At 31.8% G+C, this 21,237-nt stretch overlaps 1 protein-coding gene across 2 annotated transcripts; it reads right to left on the bottom strand.

The window, feature by feature from the left end:
• Nucleotides 1–2,282: 2,282 nt before the first annotated feature.
• LOC106457331 (eukaryotic translation initiation factor 4E type 2-like) lies at nucleotides 2,283–14,967 on the bottom strand. 2 transcript variants are annotated; one of them, XM_013916730.2, is made up of 6 exons: nucleotides 14,853–14,967; nucleotides 11,936–12,005; nucleotides 7,223–7,354; nucleotides 4,965–5,069; nucleotides 3,567–3,719; nucleotides 2,283–2,513 (listed from the first exon to the last, which is right to left on the bottom strand). In XM_013916730.2, exons 1-6 carry the CDS (start codon nucleotides 14,870–14,872, stop codon nucleotides 2,364–2,366), a joined length of 630 nt encoding a protein of 209 aa, XP_013772184.1. In that variant the 5' UTR covers nucleotides 14,873–14,967; the 3' UTR covers nucleotides 2,283–2,363. The 2 variants fall into 2 exon arrangements, with proteins under 2 accessions (XP_013772184.1, XP_022238913.1); XM_022383205.1 differs by lacking the exon at nucleotides 14,853–14,967 and adding an exon at nucleotides 13,236–13,322.
• Nucleotides 14,968–21,237: the final 6,270 nt, after the last annotated feature.

Here is a 21,237-nt window from a genome sequence, read left to right as displayed (position 1 = left end):
TATTAATTAAAAAATAAAAACTGTCATTAACTTTTGATTAAATTAACTGTCCTACCTGTAATCCTCGGGTACTTAAAATAAACGTTTGTCAGGCTAATCAGAAATATTTGAAAGAAGTATAGACCTTTTTTTCAACTGTCTGTGCTGTGATAACTTAAAAGCTATTTTTAGGCTATAGCACAGCCTACTATTAGCCACTTTTCTCCACAAATACCATATTGTAATTATATTTCATATAAAACTGTTTATAGTTATGAATGACAACTATTGTATTTTAAGTTTGATTAAAAAAAATTTCAAAATCAGTAGAGAAACTATACACTGAAGTCCTATAAGGGATGCTACTCAGTAATGAATGATACATGATAATCAGTTATTCATTGTAATTTATGTGATGAATGCCTAAATATTTCTAATAAAATATTTATATACACAGTTTGTTAATGTTTGTACAAAACTGATCTGTGATTTAATTTCTTAAAACATACTTTCATTTCTAAAATTGCATATTATTACAAAATTATTAACACCAGTGCACCTAGTTAATAGATAAAATAGAACTGATTATTATAAAAACATAAGTGACCATACATACTCCAGAGAAAAATCAGGTTTATAATGTGAGAACTCATTGTCTATATGTATGTATAATGTCTTCTTGCCAGCATCATAAATTCCTGTCACTGTATATTTCTAACAGTTGATACACCATCACCAAGTGCTTAACCCAGGAAAAAAATGTAAGGTATGACTACGTGTGACTGAAGAGAAAAGGCAGTGCTCTATTGCTATTAACAAATCTAATAGTATTATAGGGTGTATTTACAGATATACTGATTATAAGTCAAAAGAGGTAATTATTTCTTTATACAAGTCACTAGTTAGGCCTCACTTGAAACATTATTTACAGTTTTGATTTACTTGTGTAAGAAAGGATAATGGCTTATCAGAAAGGGTTCGAAGGGTTATCTTATGAGAATAGGTTAAAATTTCTTAATTTCAGAAAAAAAAGGTAAGAGGTGATTTTATTGAATTTACAAGATTTCCAGAGAGTTCAATAAAATAACGACCTCTGATTTCTTTGTGGTACATTCTGAAAATAATGGGACAAGAGCATTAGGTTAGGCTCCACTAAGTTTTGTTTTTCTAACAGGATGAATGGCTAATGGAATGAGTTTCTGTCAATGGTAGTGGATGCTGGTACTTTACAATTTTAAAATGAAACTTGGTAATTTCCTGAAAAAATAAAGGGAAGATTTAAATGTTTACTTTTTCTCAAAAGTAGTTGTGTAGGGATATCTTGTATGACCAAATGGTCCCTTGTTGTCCATTTGTTATATTAATGAAAGTTCAATGGCTACCCATGACTTTGTATCTTAAAGCAATAGTGTCCAGCTTAAGCTAATCCCAGATCTATAACTTCAAGCAGAACTACCCAGATTAAAGTTATCATGGTTTTAATTCTTCCAGCAAAAATATACAATTTGGGGTATCAATTTTCAAGCAGAAGTAACCAGTTTAAGCTGATACTGGTTTTATGTCTTCCACAGGTTGAAGAAATGGGCACAAGGCTAACAAAAGTATTATTCATGTGAGGCATCGTGAGAAAGGTTTTGTGATGTTCATATGCAGCATCATCCATTCTTTTTAGGGTCTGTGTTCATTACATGGGTAATCATCAAGTGTTGGAAAATGGGTATGTTTAAAATGTGCTTAACTGTTCAATCACTTCAGTAGGCTTGCACATCAAATATGCAGTGCTCTATGCTAAGACTCTAATACATAGCAATTTTTAAAAAGAAATAATCCCAGTTTAATTCTCTTAAAAAAGATAATTTTAGGAAGCCATTTCAGGAACAAAAATGTTCCTAGTAACATAAAACAGCAGAAATTTAAGCTTACTACTGCAATAGTATGAGTTTCTAAAAAGACTAATGATGATAGCTAGTCAGTTAGCACATTAGCTCAGTTGGTAAAGCACTCAACTGATGTGTGAGAGGTACCAGGTTCAACCATGAGCTCAAAGAATGCAAAAAAAAAATATGAAGGATTACTATACTAGGTTCATAATGGAAAAGTAAGGACAAATTAACTTCAATTTCTGTTACCCAATCATTTTCCCAGATACTTTAACTAATGTAAATGCACTGTTCCATTTCTTTTAGGTTCTCCTTAGTTCTATATTTTTAAAAATTCTGTAGTTATATGATGTAACATTATAAATCAGATTTGTTTTCTCTACTCCAAAAGTCATGCTGATATAGCTCATCGTGATAAAGTGATTTAACAGGCTTCATAAGTTTATTTAATAAAGAGCGATTTTAAATACTTATATAAATGTACAGATACTTTCTCATCTAACATCACAAATTCCATCTGAGGCTCTCACAGTTCATCTTGTATTCCATATAAGTATTAGGTGGCAGATTCAACACTCTCTTTAAAGTATCTCGGATCTTGATGGTGGTGGCATTATCACTGCCTGTCTTATTCCATACTGATATGATGTCCTCCTTGAACAAACAAAAACAGTCATTCATTAAGTAAATCTTTAATATTTGAAGCTTTAATTTTTCATGAGACATTTTCAGGATATGGAGAGATGTAAAAAGATTTTAATACACATTTCACTACACCGTAATTATAACATATATATAATGTGTACTAAACTCACTATTAAGTTCATCCATGTAATCTAATGTATTCTTATAACCTTATGCTTTAGTATTTGCTACACATGTATATTCACAAAAAATACTGTATTGTTACATCTGCTGTGGAATTTTCAATTAACAGCAATAAAGCTTTCACTACCATTCTTACTGTAATAGAGGGCATCATATATACACACACAGACAGAGAGTAAATGCTTTGTTGTGCAGCATCTACCTAGAAAGCTCTTGTAACAGGAAATTTCAATATCTCAAGTTTCAAATGCTCATTGGAGGAACTAGCATTCAGTACAATTCTGAAATGTCTCAGAACATTCTTGATTGTACTTAACTGATGCTGCTGTGACTTTGTTCTTTTCCACTGGCATATTGCGCTTGTTAGCCACTAATATATTACTTCATTTACAATACTGTCCTGTAAGGGTTTTTACAACATTTACTGTTGCTTATAACAGTTACAGTTAAAGATGATGTAAAAATACTGTACTTTAGAATATTAACAAGGTGTCAAAATTTTTCTTGTAAAATATCATAAGGGAAATGGTTTTATAACCACTGTCCAGGTCTAGCAAAAGCCAGATAATAAAGCTTTTAATGAATAAGTAAAAATATATATTTCTCATACCAAATTGCAAAAAATAACTGTAGTTTTACACTAAATAATATTTTTAAACATACAACTAATTTAAAAAAAAATCCTGAAAAAGTAAAAGATGGAAGTTATTAAATAACTGTGCAAATAATTTCTTAATACAGAGCTGAAAACAGACTTCTGAAAAAATATCTTTGGTTTTGGTGTTTATATTTATGCCTGTTAGAAACCAAATGTAACAAATGACACAATAAAATGTAATGTAAATAAGTTACTTTTTACAATGAAAAAAAAAACCCTACCTGGAAACGTACTGCTATCATAGCTCCGCATATTTCTTCTCCCACCATGAATTGCTCACCTAAGATTGCTAGGATAAGGTTTTCCCAACAACGTGAAGCTAAGCCTTTTCTTAACCGTAAAACCCAACGACCACCATTTCTGTTAGCTTCATCCTTTTGTTTCAAAAATTAACAGGTATGATTTTTGTAGTTATGAGTAAACCTTTGTACACAGTTTCATATTTTACTTGTTAAAAAATTCATAAATAAAATATCCCAAGGTAAGTAACTATTATTTGACAAAACTTCAGTGTAATATTTTCGGTATACATGAATAAGAAATTTAGTTTTTTATAAATAATTTAACAGAATGAGTTTCTTTTGAGACTTTATTTTTACCTTTTTAAAAGTGATTTATATCAAATGAAATAAAAATATTTACAATAAAACAAATTACCTGTTGCAACACTGTCAAAAGGACTATGGTGTCAACTTCATAATGTACAGCCAATAATGAAAAAAATTCCATAATTTCATAAAAATAGTATGTTTGTGTGTTTTTTGAAGTTCGTGCAAAGCTACACGAGGGCTATCTGTGCTAGCCGTTCCTAATTTAGTAGTGTAATACAAGAGGGAAGGCAGCTAGTCATCACCACCTACCGCCATCTTTTGGGCTACTCTTTTACCAACGAATAGTGGGATTGACCGTCACATTATAACGCCCCCACGACTGAAAGGACGAACATGTTTGGTGGGATGGGGATTCGAACCCGCAACCCTCAGATTGAGAGTCGAGCATCCTAACCACTTGGCCATGCCAGGCCTAAAAATTGTGTGTGTTTATATATATATATATATATATATACATACATACACATATGTCCCAACTTATGGATTAAGTAGTGTTTAGTTTCTCTTAAGATCCATTAATGAGACAACACCCAACCTTATTGATAATATGCATCTTTAAAATTTAGTTTTAATATCAATTTTAATTAAACAAGTTTCTAATGCTATGAAATATGTATGATAATTACAGAGAAATATGTCGATTATATTATAATCACATAATTATATGCAAAAATAAAATTTTATTTTTATAAGCTTCACAAATATGAAAGCACTACATTTATTGGATTTCTTGCTGTGATTTATCTCTTCTTTCTTACTTGTTTCTTTGTATATAACTTTAATTATCTTTTATGACCATAAATTAAAATTTCAAGATAAAATGACTACAAGAGAACTTGTGTGAGTGAAAGAAATAAGTTCATCCCTCAAATTAGTTAGCTCATATAAATGTACTTTGGATAAATAGGAGTAAAACTTATTTTTGAACAGTTAAGATTTGTATACAAGCTTAAAACTTAAAAGTTTCTTACGCATAACTATTACTTCAATAGAACATTTACTACTAACCTCCCACATAGGCCTGATTCCTTCCTTGAAGAGATGAAAATCAATCTGCCCAGTCAGTTCTGAAGGTCTGACAAGATGGCTGTAAAATGACCAAAACTTTCCAACCTGTAAAAATACAACGGGGAATAAATATTGATGCATTCACTTTCCTTATTAGTAACAACGATTACGCATGGATTAAAAGTTAATTGTTTCTTATGTAACTACCCATTAATATCATAAAAAACTTAAAGAAGTGACATTCTTTACCATCAATATACCTTAGTTGATGATGGCTGACATAACTGGTCATGATATGTTTTTTTTATAACATGAGAGCCTAATATGTAAGAACTTATTATTCTTTTCTTTTTACAACAAAAACTATGCAACTTTACATACCAGTAAAGAAGATTCAGTGAAATGGTATGATGCAAGATTATCAACTGGATTTTGAACATAGTTATCAGTATGGATACTTTGAAATATGTAGGGGTATACTGTAAATGGATTCCTAACATTAGGTAGGAGCTCTTAAAAGAAATTTAAGGGTACAGCAGTCTCCTAAGTTTAGGTAGTTGAATTGTACTTATATTCTTGAGGTCAGACCAGCTTGCTTTCTTGCTCCTAATTTAACACGCAGTTTACATTTAATAAATTGTAATTATGTACTTTTTATTCTAAGTAGTCCATATATATATATTACTTATTTTGTATATGAACACTCAATAGATAATAGGTATTTTCAATGTGAATAGCATCTTGGGCAACATGTAGACTAAACTCCCTTCTCATTGGCCCTCAAGATTGAAGCACAGCCAGTATTCAAGAAGAAGAATTCAGTGACTATTTCCACATATTGACAATGAATAATAAGCAAATGTAATTCAAACTGATTGGTGTACAGTTGGTTACTATTTCCGCATATTGACAATGAATAATAAGCAAATGTAATTCAAACTGATTGGTGTTCAGTTGGTTACTATTTCCGCATATTGACAATGAATGATAAGCAAATTTAATTCAAACTGAATGGAGTACAGTTGGTTATGAAATGACTATATTTTTATAATACCAAAAATAGTTTACAAACTGTTCCAACCACATTACCTCAGGCCTCGGCTTGTGAATGAGCAAGCTATCTTTTATTCTGAGGCTCTGTACATGATTGGCCCTTGCTAATGTGTTAAGCAAACTAAAATGGATGAAAATGTTACATTATCCTAGAGCATGTTCAATTATGCTTGATTTAATGGGAGATCTTAAGTTAGAATATTCTATAACTCATTTTAACAGTTCAAGAATGTTTAATATGGTTTGCCACAAGAAAGTGCTCTCACATAAGTTTTAATTCATTTGTTTTTTCCTATACCAAAGTTGTGATACATATGTATAATTGCAATAATTATTATCTTTATCAAACAACACTCATAAAAAAATAACATAAAAAAACAACTCGAATGTTATTAAAGTAGTACCAGTACCAAAACACTGAATATTGCCACTACACTAATTCAGTCTGTCAAGAAAAAGTAAAATTTATTAGGATTTTTTTTTACTTTGCTACTGAACACATAAAGGGTAGATGTCACATTTTGTCCAAATTATCACTTATGTTCTTTTTACTATCGGAAATGTTTATTTGATGAAATTACAAAAAACATGTCAGAACATATAAAAATTTGGTTACTGTAGATTTGATATTCTAGGATATGTTGTGTACCTACACTAGTTACTCAGTGTTGTAACTTTAATCTGAAATACAAAAATAGTTCCACGTAAAACATCAGTACGCACAATACAATAGGAATATTATTTGTAATAGTAATGAAATGCAAAATTTATTTGCTTATGTTTGTGAATGTGTTGAGATTTAAATACAGTACAATACAATACAATAGGAATATTATTTGTAATAGTAATGAAATGCGAAATTTATTTGCTTATGTTTGTGAATGTGTTGAGATTTAAAAAGTTACTTTTCTAGATTTTCGTAGACATTGCCTTACTTTGGTAATGTAAGAAATTTATAGATATATATATGGCATAAATACAAAGAAATGCTAAAAATCCTCTAAAGGAAAAATATGTGGACAATGTTTCTTTCAAATGATAACAGTCGGTTAGTTGAAATGTTCATTGGACTATTTAATTATTTTTCCCTTTACCATAACGTGAACCATTTCTTTGCATTTTAAGATTTTTATCATGTTACAGTTGTATTTGTTGTTTATATTATATAAGCAGATGATTAGTTGAAATCACTTACAAATACTTACAGTACTAAAAGTGCCGATCATTTTCAAGTTTTGATCATAACTTCGTAAACGAGGCTGTCTACAGTACCAAAAAGCATAGCTGAACTGAAGCTGATGTTCACCTGGGTCTTGTAGTGGTGGATCAATTTTTATCTTTAGAAAATAAAGTGCATTTTGTTATAAACAGCAAACTTCAATTAACTGATGTCCTTTGTTTAATCATTATCAATTATTAGACATTTCTAGTTTTAAAAAATCCTTATTTTCAGGAAGCACTGCTTATATGCTGATGTTTCATTCATGAGCCAAATTCTCAGTATTATATGGGTAAAATGTGTAAATAGTGTCCTTACAAATAAAAGAGAAATCAATAATTTCAATGAAAACAAGGTTTACCTTCTTTGATTACACACATGCATGATCTTTTTGATAACTAATGTCTCAACACACCAATATCATTCAATAGGAATTCTACACTACTTTGGCCTCTGTAAGCAATACAAATCTTTTCTTGTTTCTGCCATATTGTTTACCATGTCTGTTATACATAAATGTAAAAAAATTTACACTTAGATATTTATAACATTACAAAAAAGATAAACAATATTTAGATTTAAATATCTTAAGATAATCTTTCTACATTGATATTAGTCTAACTTCAAAAGGAATTCTTTTGAGCTTTCATATGCCAAAATGACACCACTTTGACATACTATAGGAAAAAATGGCACCAGTAATAACAACTCTGTTGATAATGGTATCATCTTTCCAAAATCTTTTCCTTGTTGATTTAGAACTCATGCTGTAACCAAAACATGACTCAAAATTTCTGAATGTAATCTTACTATAATGGATGTAGCATGTATGTCAGTATCTATGTATATAACCAAAACTCCTGTGCAATCTATTAAATGGCACCACAAACAAAAATCCATAAAAAAATTCACACTTTGGGTATTCAAGATTCAAACAATTAGAAAAATAACTAGTATGTGCAACAACCATTTCTTTATAATGGAACACAATTTTAAATAAAAGTACTCTCCTCACAACAAAAACATGACTTTTACTAGGACTGTACATGAGGGTTTGATTATATCTTTATTGATGTAATTTTTAAATGTAGTACTGAAAAATTGGAGTTCTTAAAAAAAATATTATTTTTTCAATAAATGGTACCACTTTTAATATATAAAAACATTACAGTTTATATCAGTAAATCGTATGAAAATTTTGAGCTTTTTACATTGAATCATTTTGATGCAATGAGTTCCGTACGACAAAAGAGTGCAATCCGAACACTTTCATGTGCAATACTCCCCTGCCTCCCCTAAAAAATGCCTCTTTAGAAAATGTTCACTTTTTCTAAATTTTTTCAATGAAGAATGAATACTACAATTTCTGCTAATATGAATTAATTGAAAACAAATCTAGTAATCCATAATACACCATTATAAGGTACTTTTACACTGGTGTTCCAATAATCCTAATTTTATTACTTTACCATTCAAAATATAGCCAAAAAAAGTCAATCAATTAACAAGACTTTGAAGTTTTACTAATATCATATCATGCTGTCCTTTATTTCTCAGTTAATCATTATTTTTCACATAGGAGCTTCTAGCTAAACTGCACCTACTCTTCAGTACATTCAAGAAATAAAAGGAAAGTCATTTAAAACTCAGAGTTAACTGACCTTTATAAGGAGAAAACAAACCACAGCAATATACTTTAAATTTTACTACTGATTGAAATCTTCCATCTCTTAAATATCATCACATTTTTATTTCCTTCAACTAACATGTTCTGTTTTAATTTTCTGCTCACCTAAAATACAACATAAATTTTAATTTCAAAACATTTTTACTCATCTTTGATAATATAAGTATGATTACACAGAAAACAAATTTTGACCCAATGGAAAGGCGAATAAAGCAGTATATACATGTCATTTGCAGTATAAAGTTTTCTAGAAAACAACATAAATTTCTCAGAAACATGATGTAGTTGGTTATAGCATTGTTCAGAAATACACTTAGATTTGAAAGACTTGTGGTACAAAGGTAGTTTTTAAATATGTAATTGATACTATTGACAAATAAATAAAAATTACTGAAATTTGACTTGATTGGACTGTAAATGTTCTTTTTAACATTCTTTGTTAGCTATTCCACATAGAATACAACCAAAGCTTATTTCAGTGTAATATTTCTATGATTAATATACTTTTAAATTTTCTATAAACTAGTTTTAGTCAGTTATAAAGAGAAAGAAGATTATAAGATTATGTTAAGATGCAAAACCTATTAATTTTAATTTTAACAAGCAACCTCTGACTTAACCAGAGAAAATTAAAGTAATTTGCTAAGTGGGCAGGGTCCCCACCAAATGTGCAGAAGCATATGTAAATTACAGGAATGGGTAGAGTGTTATGAGACGAGCATTTTGTTGCAGTTGGAAAGGTTGAAAGCTGTAGAGTAGATGAATTACACAGTGGCAAAGTCGGGCTGCTTAGGGTGATGACCAACAATGTTGACCTTTATAAGCCCTGACAGTGATTTTCTTGGTTGTTGTTCTTGTTAGTTGGCTCTGTTTCTTTACCAACTACCTGCTAGCTATCACTTCAATCTTTCATGCCAGTCATTATTTCCTCTATATCATTTATTTACTATTTGTCTTCTGTTGATGACTCCTCATCATGTCGTTATTTATTTTATTTCTAATGAAATATTTTAATCAGCATAGATTATTTCTCTAGTAAGCCACTGTTTTTTGGTAATTTGGACACTCAAAAACCCTGAAATGTGCACACAACTATAATATTTTGTTTTGTATGTTTTAGCAGGTAGTCCTGCTATTATTACCATGAATTTCCTATTACTTTGACCCTGCTCCAGATCTAGAGAAAGTATTTAGCTTTTATTGCTTTTTTCTTGCTTGTTTCAGGTTGTTTACCCTATTCTTGATTTGACTATTGGCAGGAAGTTTCCTCTTATTGTCATCTGCAAAAGCTGCTTTATAAGCACTGAAACCTTCTTTGAGCAATAAGCTCTATGTAAAAATGAGCACAGTTTGCCTTTATCATTATATATATCTATTGTAATCACATCCACACTTGGTGCACTGGTAACATTCCAAGCATTATGTGACTTTGCACTTATAGGTCAGCTTCCAAACTGAAACTTCTGACATTTTGTTGTTTTCAGAATTTGTCATGCCTAGTGGAGGGATTTAGACATTTTGGTATTAAAGCTTGAAACAAATTACCTTAACTCTTCAGATAATAATAACAAAATATTATTATTTCAGCCAACATTTCACCATTGTGGATTCATTAGGGCTAATGGTATAAAAATTACTGTACTACTAGCTCTGATGAAGCTTCAATGGTGAAAAGTTGGTTGAAACCTGGAGTATAACTCGTTTTTTCTAACTCCTGACATTTGTATGGTATAAGCACTTTGAAGAAAAGTATGTACTCAGTAAAATCACATTAGAATGTCTGATGGCCAGAAGCCAAATTATTCATTAAAATTTACTCTCACTAACCCTAAAAAGTAATTTTATTTTGTAAATACTTCTCTATTTCAGGATTTCCCTCTACCATTCAACTGAATTCATTATAAAATAAACTGTATTCTTAGAGACTTGCAGAAAACACAAGAAAATACTAAATTTGAAAGGCTTAGAATGGTTTAGCAAATGTGCTCTGGATAATAAGTCAGAGATCACTTGTTAAATGATAAATTATGAAGTATATTTATTTCAAAATTGATTTATATCTAGAGTTTTAATTCCCTTTGACCTTCAAAGGTTTGAAACACATTACTGAATGAAGATTCAAACCTTGAACAGTACTGATTTGCATAACTTACTGATGACATCACCCTAACTACTAATTCATATTTGACTGAAAACCTTTTTATTTTACAGGGAATTCACATAAATGAAATATAACATTCACTGGTAGTTTAAAAATGTATTATATAGAACAGTAATCATGCTTTTATAATTTAAATAAATAAATAAAATGCACATTATTGCACACATACATGACTATAGATGCAATACTCATACAACTTTTTACAGTAAGCTTGCATTGCAAGAGCAACAATTAAAAGAACTGCAGCTGACTTAAACAAAATAAATATTTATCTAACAGTCTCTATTCCAAGCTGGTTAACACCCATAGTCTTTTTAATATAAAACTGTTGATTAATTAAACATTATAATTATTAGTGTTAGCATATATTTCATGTTTCCTACTTATTCTAACTTAACACTCTGCTTACATCTTTTACACTAGGCTTTCAGTACCTTTGATTGAGGCAATGCAGCTGCTAAATGTAACATCTTGTGCTTCGTTGTACAGATCTGCTCAATTTATAGAAGGAGATGCTATGTATAACATTTTTGGTGGTGGTTTTTATCTTTTACACAACAACTTTTGTTTAAGTAATGAGCATTATATAAATCAAAAGATTAGGTTTTACATGTCAGTGACATTTAATATGCAATTACTATTCAAACATTTCAAACAGTTTCTGTTAACAAGAGAGAAACATCTGATGTGAACTATCTTCAAATTTCTGACCAGCTAACAGCTCTTCAGAGGTAGTCCTACCTGATTTTGTGAAATAGCCATTTTATATAATGTTTTATCACATTATTTAAAATTACATTTACTCAATAAATTGTAAACAAGTTTCAAAAGAAAAACTGCCTAATTTTTACCTGACTTATATCTGGCATTTCTGTTGAAAGTCGAGCAGTATCTTCTTCTCCACTATCTTCGTTTTTTAACCTGATTACATAAAAAAATCTTCATATAACTATGAAATTATATTTTATCCTAGTAAGGTTTATTATAACAAAATCAGATATATATATATAAGTAGGATAAATTAATCTTTAACTGAATCTCAACCACAAAAATTCTGTATTGTAACTACTAACAAATAAATTGCACTAAAAGAATCAGTCAAATGAATGATGTACATAAATTTCAACTTGCACTGTAATTAACTAATGTTGGACAGGCATGCAGGGCAAATTTTCACATTAATCTCTTAAGTGGTCTTTACTTTTCAGCACATTATCCACAGTTGCTTTAAATATGAGTAAATAAGATGAACTGCATGGGACACTAATTAAAGTCCAAATGTTAAAGGTAAAACCTAATGTCAAATTGCTAGATTGCAATTCCAGTGACATGACCCTTGCTTGAATTAACCTGTCTAAATTGTTTCCAGAGTAGGAAAAAACAATTGTCTCAACTCTTCTTTTTTTGATAACTTTAAAGGTTTCCTATAAAGACTACTTTAGGAGTATTACCATGGATGGAGCTGTCAATGGATTCATTTGATCACCTACTTAGAGAGAACTCCCCCAATGATAAGACAGCCAATGATGATAAAGAGACATGAGGTTGTCCCCTCTGCATACCATTGGCTTTGGAAGAGAAAACCATCAAAAAGACTTGATGAATGGACAGTTCAGTGTACTGATTTATTTATGTGTTAGGACAGTCAAGGAAAGAAATAGTGTTGTAAGACATATTTTCATTGTTGTAATTTAGATATTTGCTAGAGGGCATATGAGGTTAAGATTCATAAAAGTAGTCTTTGAATGTTCATGAACATTAATGACCAACATAATTTCTAAAATTTCTAGATATATTATAGGATACATTATAAATACACAAAGCAGGAAAGCATTGAGTCAGTACACATTTTCAGTTTGTTCAGTGAGTGAAAAGTTAGTGAAGTATTCATATCAGCATTATCGCCCATATTCAGTTATTTGATTGATTAGCCATGAAACCGTACAGTAAGTTTATTTGTATGTTAGTCATAGTGCCATTAGTAAGTACTTTTCCATTGAAAGTGAAAATGCAATTTGTGAACTATGGCCTAAAGTTGTGTATAAGTGATAGTAGCCTTTTATAAATGTTAAGGAAGAAATAAATTAATTTGTTATTGTTACATGAACTGGAATTCCCATTATTTTGAACAAATAATTTAAAAGAACTCACTCGATTAAAGAACATGTTACAACCATAACTCACTGAGTTCAAAGGTATTTACACATTTGTTTCTAGTTGACAAGTCTCTTAAGCCATCCAAGCAATGTGCTGTTGCTAGTAGAAAGGCAAATAGGATATTAAGTTTTATCTGCAGAAATATTCAATACAAGTCTAAAGAGATTATAATTTCATTGTATAGGTCATTGGTTAGACCATATTTGTGATACTGAGTTCACTCTTCAGTGTCTTACCATAGGAAGGACACTGAATTGTTTGAAAAGGTTCAGAGAAGGGCTATTAGGATGATACGTGGGATGTAAGGATTGTCATACAACTTAAAATAACAGATTATGACAGTCCAGCCCTTGCCCATAATTTCAAAATGATTATTTCAAATTTGAAATAATATAACTTTTATTCCATTTAATTTAAATTCACTTAATTGTTCTACACTTTTACCACATATATTGCTAAAGTCTACTAACTACAAAAATCTGTACAGACCTGGTCTTCTCACCATGCACTGACAAAACTTTTGAGAGAGTTTGACAGCAGGAGAGTAGGTAATACAACAATGAGCAAGTCAGTTAGGCCTATTACATACATGATTTGATGCGACTGTCAGTTTGATGTCTTTATTATAAAAAGGCCAGGACATTTTGTAACTCTCAAGAACTTTTCTTGGGACAAACTACCAAAAAACAGGACTATCTTGGCAAAACCAGGATGCCTGGTCACCCTATATTTAATGGTGAGAATGATAGGTCTAGGAGATGCAAATATAAATTTTGACAGGGCAGGAGCTATCTTCAGCTAAGACAGCTTTATTTTTCTAACAGGGTGGTTGGCCTTAGAAACAGTTAATTTAAGGAAAGGCTTAATAAATAATAGAATAATAAAAGTTGGCTTTGAGTTTTATTTTACTTTTTAAGTTTAGTGGATGGAAAGGCCTAGATGGACCAAAAGGTCCCTTATTCATAAATTATATGTATACGTAATATCCCTTGTAAAGTGTACAGCCTCTTTTTTGTATTCTTTAATTTTCTGTTAAAATGCTTTATAATAACTGAGCTTGGTACCAACAACAATCATCATTCTGCATACCATTCACTGATTCAGCAAGAAATATTGCGAAATCCCACTGTATATTATTTATTTATTATTATGCTAAGAATGGCATAATATACAAACCATTTCTTTACTTTATTTCGTCAAACTAATTTTTGAGGTACGTTACACCGCGTACAGTTGATTGTTGAAGTAAGAATGTTTTTATCTGAACAACATATGTTAACCGAAGGACATTAATAGTAACAGAATTTTGTAAAAAATCTGTATGTGTGTGTAATGAAATGTAAACTGTAATAACAATATTAACATGCCTCCTGCACACAATACACTGCAGCGGTTTACTTATTTTCTTTTGCTTTCAAGTTTCAGGCCTAATATGAATAATACTAATAGTAATATTAAGAGTGAGTAAGAGTAAGAAAAAAAATATTTAATAATTTATGAACATCGATCCGGTGATGGTGTCGATGTCATGATGATGCTAAGGTAGTTTTACTTCCTCTATAAGTTATAACGTACAAACCTTAACAATAAACTATGAATAAACCAACTTACGCATCAAACTTATTATTCATAACAATAAAACAGCAATATACTATTTAAATCACAGGAAAAAACAAAAACAAAACGAACTTGTAAATTACTTTGGATATCCTAAACAAGAATATGACGTAACGCTCTCTAACGGTAACAAAAACTGAACAATTAACATGTAATTTATAATAATATTTAATTTTTAAATATTCAATTTCAATTTACAATTTAAAGTTATAAGCTAATCGAATCACATAAAATATTTAAAGTATTAGAAAAATGTTGTTCACTATTATATTATTGATATAAAAATGGTAATTTATTGGTTTGCTCCTCGCTGCTTCAGGGGAGGTACCAGAAGATTGGACGTTAGCTAATATAACTCCTCTTTTCAAGGGAGGTGATAAAAATTGTTCCTGTAATTATAGACCCATCAGCTAAGACATTTTATTTTTCTAACAGGGTGGTTGGCCTTTGGAATGGGTTGCCTTCAGATGTTTTAGAGGCAGTAAGTTTAAGAAAAATCTTGATAAGTATATGAATGAAAAGGGTTGGGTTTAAAATTTTTCTTCTTATTATTTTTTCAATCATTTTAATTTAGTTTTGAGGATGGAACAGCCGAGATGGACCAATAAATCCCATGTTGTCCCAAAATATTATGTAATTAAATAGTCTTGCATAATAATTGAAAATTCGAACAAGAGACTTACAGAGTAACAGAGTTTGAAAATTCGGCTGAATTTTAAGCCGCGTGAAAAATAAATACATTGGACACGTTGATGGAATAGATATCCAAGCCCATTCACTGGAAACCATTGTGGATACACAACAGAGTCACTTTGTGTGGGTGGTTGGTTAACCTTTAGTCTAGGTTCAGCCTGATATGGTGGAGGTTGACTTATCTGAGGGGTAGCCATGAAAACTGTTGATACAGGCTTTTTTCTCACTAATGACTGGCATAAAATTACCACGTCATAGCAGTTCACGACGGAACCTACCTCTGTCAGGGTTTCACCTAAATATTGTCTCATGGTTTCACTGGAGAGACCATCAATGAACTTATCCACAATGATAACCTCCTAATCTACAGCATGATAGACTGACCATTTCTCCACGAGTCATATAGGTGATGCATCTCCCAGTCTTCTTTTTTCATAAAATTCTAAAGGGACAAAAAGAAGCTTAGTAGCTCATCAAGGATGTCATTTCCAGTTCCTAACTATAACCACTCCTTACTACTCATGTATTCATTCAATCTTTTCTTGAATTCAGTTAAATTTTATGTCTCCACCACCCTTGAAGGCAGCTCATTCAAAAAGCCAACCACCCTGACAACTCTTACGCTGCCAAAATTTGAATTTATGACCCCTTGTCCTATTGTTTTTCACTGCAAAACACGAAAATGTTTGATGTATCTATATTATTAAATACCCATAATAATCTTAAACACTCCAATCAAGTCTTCTCTGACCCTTCTCCTCTCCAGAGAAAACAAGTTTTGAGATTTTAGTTCCTCATAAGACAATCCCGCCATTCCAGATATCATCCTAGTGGCTCTTGTCTAAACCTTTTCCAACAATTCAATGTCCTTCCCGAGGAAGGGAGTCACAAACTGTACACAGTACTCTAAATGAGGTCTTACGACTGATCTATACAGTGAAACAATAATATTCCTTGTCTTGTATTCAATATTTCTATAGATGCTACTCAAAATCCTATTAGACTCATTGCTAGCTACAATACACTGTTTAGATGACTTCATTGATTTTTCGATCCCAACACCAATATCTTTTTCTTCAACCACAATATTTAATGTATTCCGATTTAAATTGTAACTTGCTGCTTTTCATCCAGGTATTTAATGTGACTGAGGATCAGGTATTGGATAGTCTGTTTCAGAGTCCACCCATTCCAAGCAATTACCTGCCTGAAATGCTTTAGAAAATATTCCAAGTCTTCTTTTGACACACCTTTGAACATTGTTGACGAAATCTGCTTGGCTTCGTACATAGGGACCTATAATGTTGGCCAATACCTCTTCCTTAAAAGTTCTCGTACAATATATGGCAAAGATGCTGCTGATATCACAGGTGCAGGGTGATGGACATATTCAGCAACCCCAATACTTGGATGAGTAATCGGTCCTTGGTCCTGGGAAGCAGAGTGGTGAGTTTGTAATACATATACAATAGTTTTTCATTACACAGTCAAGCCATCTGAAAACTTTTATTTTCTAAAAAGTGAGTTCCTGGTTATCAAGTTTTAATTATTCATACATCCCTACACAATTAAATGTTTCGTCACAAGTCGTGGTCGACGTCACAGGGTACTTCCTCGCTCAAAGAGGCCCACCACCTCATGGTTACTACTTCACCTACTAGAGAAACAGCTCTAACTGGCAGAGATTGCCCACCACTGGAATGTCTAGTCTTTCTTGGCTGGCCATTGATGGTCTGAACTAGAGCTGGGGCTGCAGTACTCTAGGTAGAAACACCTTGAGAGTACTGTACAGACATAACCAAATGGTCTAAGATTCGACAGGCACCAAACCATATCAATGATCCTCAGTCATCCTCTTTTCCTTTGGGATGAAATCTATCCTCAGGGGCAAAGTCTTTGCAGTTGTAAGCTGATCGATATCAGGGATCTTTCAGCATAGATGGAAGTTCTATGACCAGAAGAGGACGACTACTAGATTTGACACCTCTCTCTCCTGCAGGACCTGGTGGTTAAGGCACTCGACTCGCAAGTTTGAATCTCACCATCAAACATTCTTGCCATTTTAGCCATGGTAGTGGTATAATGTGACAATAATCCCACTTTTCATTTGTAAAAGAGTAGCCCAATAGTTGACGGTGGTTGGTGTTGAGTAGCTACTTTTCCTCTAGTCTATCACTTCTAAATTAGAGATGGATAGTGCAGATAATGTTCGAGTAGCTTTGCAAGAAATTCAACAAACAAACACTTCTGCAACCAGTGCTTTCTGGTTGAAAACTCACCCTCTTGATCATGAGTACTTCTACGTCCAGAATAAGCCATTCTTTTCAGTAAAAACATTTCTTTAAACCCAGTAAACAAAGAGATCAAGCAAATATCAGTATATATATACACACACAAAACAAACAACAACAGAAAACCAATAAGTCCCGTGGTCATGGCACCACAATTTCTCCTTTCTATTTCCTTGTGATAGTCTCAGGTGAACTGATTTTCTTGCAAATATTAGATATGTCTGCTTAATAACAGAGGATCAAACAGTAAATTTATAGAGTCGTCTGAATTTTAAGCTGTGTGAGAAATAAATAACATGGCCATGTTGATGGAATGTGAAACTAATCTTTATTAAGGCCAAAAAAAATAGTGTGCATGTGTGAATAGAAAAAGGGAAGGACAATTGCATCTACTGGGCCTGTGAATTGATCACTAGATTTCTTCCCTCGAATTAGATCTCTATTGAAATATTGATGTTGATAACCAATTAGTACTCTAAACGTAGAGAGGTTCTAATCCAGCAAGAGGCATCATATCCCTTCTCTTATGGCAGCACCAACACGTGACTGGTCATTCTCTCAAGCATTCACTAACTGGAACATATAGACATCATTTAATTAGCTAACAAAGGCCATTACAGTAGTTGAACCTTTCAATGTGGATGTGCAATATTTCTTCGAGCAGAGTAGATATTAGCTGTTATAGAGCACAATGGTAAAAGAATGAGACAATTTCAGTGTGTTTCTGGATCCCATGTTCATGCCAAAACTGTACAGAAAGAGACAAAACGAAATTTTTTTAAATTGCTATGTTAGTAAAAATGGTAAAAAATATTATGTGCCCACTTATCGCTATATTATTAATTCTATAACCACTTCACCATTACTCTCTGATGAACATTATTCAGAGGAATGTCAATTACTAATAACATAGTTTAAATGCTCTAGATAAAATAACACCTTACTATATCAATTAATAACATGGATGTGTATTTATCAGCTCAATATCCCTATAGATAAGTCCAATAATAACAAACGTATGTAAGTGAAAATTGTATCATTATTTTATTTTAGAGTAATTTCTTTTGTGTAAAGAAACGATTATGGCTATTTCCTGATTGATACCTACATATTTTTAACACAAGTCAAAAGATAAATACTTAAAACACTGAATAGTGCTTCTAGATGGTAGAAAGAAAGGTTTGGACTTTTATATTTTCAAAACATCTCTGGATATTTTGGAGATATTGTGTTCTAGAGTGAGATATTATAGAAGTAGAATTTTACAATGAAACAATTTTGGAGTTTCAGAACTGTCCATGTTGCCACATCCAGTCCTGTTCTATCTGATGACCTAGCATGAGATGGTTCTGCACCATAGTTCTCATTGCAAAAGGCTAAGGTGAGGTTACCTTTTGTAATTAATGCCAATCGAAAGCAAAAGAATATGATTCAACTTAGGGCAACAGGACAATCTAGAAAGAAACTTGCTAAGCAAAGTGTGGCATATTGTAACAGGTAAGAAACCATGAACAAGAAAATCAGAGGCAATAACCATCTACATGCCCTAGGCAACAGTACACAACATAGTTGAGAATGATCTCCATCTGGAAAAGAACAAAAAAAAACAGTTCATTTGTACACAAGTTGCTTCAATAAAATATCTTTTCAACCATCACATACCTCAAGCAGCTGAAGAATGAAAAGAGTATTCATGCTATTCCATACAAAAATATACCAGTCAAATTGCCAGATGCAGCATTTATGACTTTATGTGTGACTGGACTGTTAAAATGGTCACTTGGAAAGTGTCATCTTCATACACTAAATGGGTTAACTCTATGGTTACGGTTTATGTCCAGCAGGAAGAAGAAGTATGCTTTCAACATGAAAGTGTCATAACAGGGAAACTTTAAATCGTGATCTGAACACATCTTTATAATCTAATTGTACAAATATTTTGTGTTGGAAAAGGCTGTCGCATGCCCTTCCAAAAACTGATCAACTTTCATTGACATAACACTGTTGCAACACCAATTATTGTCAAAATGAAGTTCCAATACATGTCATTCTATCACAACTTTATAATGGCTGTGGTTTTCCCATGATATGCTGATTTGAATGTTCAAATTCTTTTTAATATAACGTACTCAATGCTCTATACATCACAATATACACAAAAACGATTATGTAATGTTTCTTAGGGCATAGGCACAATCAATGTCTTTGGTTTTCCCAAGTGAAATTTGGGAGAGTTTAACCTCCAGACATTTCTGAACTGAAACACAGTGATACCAATAAAAAAGAAATAACAAATGAAAAAATGTACCTGATGATGACAAAACCTTGTCGAAACGTTGTACATTTGCTGTTATATTAAAGTTTTTCTTCATTACCCATTCAAGCCGTCTCCAGCCATTATTAGTCTCAAAGTGGGTTTCTCGTCATCGAAAACGAAAATGAAAAAAGAAGTCTTCTTGTAACATCAACGGTGAGAAACCCTAAGTGTGGAACCCATGAATTGGTCATGTGTAATTAGTACACAAAATAGGTTAATACTGCTCAAGATGGAGTTCCTGCATGTGAGAGTACACAAGCATTCTAAAAAAGCATATGTGATATGCAGGCATATCATATGCTTCAACCTGTTTTAGTGATATATAAATTTTAAACTTTTTCGTTTATCTAGTTTATGTACATTAGTAACATAAACATGTGGTCCACACATGTATAGTGCCATATAGAAAGGGTTGAGTACATTATAACACAAACGAATCCTATGATCACAACACCAAAATTTTTCCTTATTATCTTACCTCAAGAGAAATACTGCACATGGAGGATATGTCACTCTCCTACTGGTGGAGGGACATAGTCTAGTGTTGATTGCACCATAGCTTGGTGCGGTATATGTTATTACCTGTAGGTGGGGGAGTTGGTCAAAGGTTTGGCATATGTGCAAATACTTTCCAGCAGTTGCACAAGATATTTGACATTTGTTCTAAGGAATGGTAAATAGAGTTTCTGGAAACACAATTTATTTCCATGCGATTTCTCCTTGTTAACTGTTGTTCTACGTAACTATTTTAAGGGATTTAATCATATTTATTGTTAGTTAAGATGTATTTAATCATGATGTATAACTAAAAAAGGGAGATAAAGTGATTTTTTTTTCTTGACACACCCTATGATTTGGACATATTAATTTTCAAAAACCGTCGGGTCCATGCAATACTCAAATCAGACAACAAAGCAATATAATACAAACTTATTTAATGATGTCACTATCTAAGACCATAAATTTCTTACTGTTATGAAAATAAAGTAAAATAAAGTATTAAAGGAAATCTACAAACTGTGTACTGTTAATGCCAAAAATATTAATTTATATATATATATATATATATATATATATA

The sequence above is a fragment of the Limulus polyphemus genome, unplaced genomic scaffold (assembly GCF_000517525.1).
Source record: "Limulus polyphemus unplaced genomic scaffold, Limulus_polyphemus-2.1.2 Scaffold317, whole genome shotgun sequence".
Taxonomy (NCBI): domain Eukaryota; kingdom Metazoa; phylum Arthropoda; class Merostomata; order Xiphosura; family Limulidae; genus Limulus; species Limulus polyphemus.
Note: the sequence above shows the minus strand (reverse complement) of the source record. Positions and strands in the feature narration are given on the sequence as shown.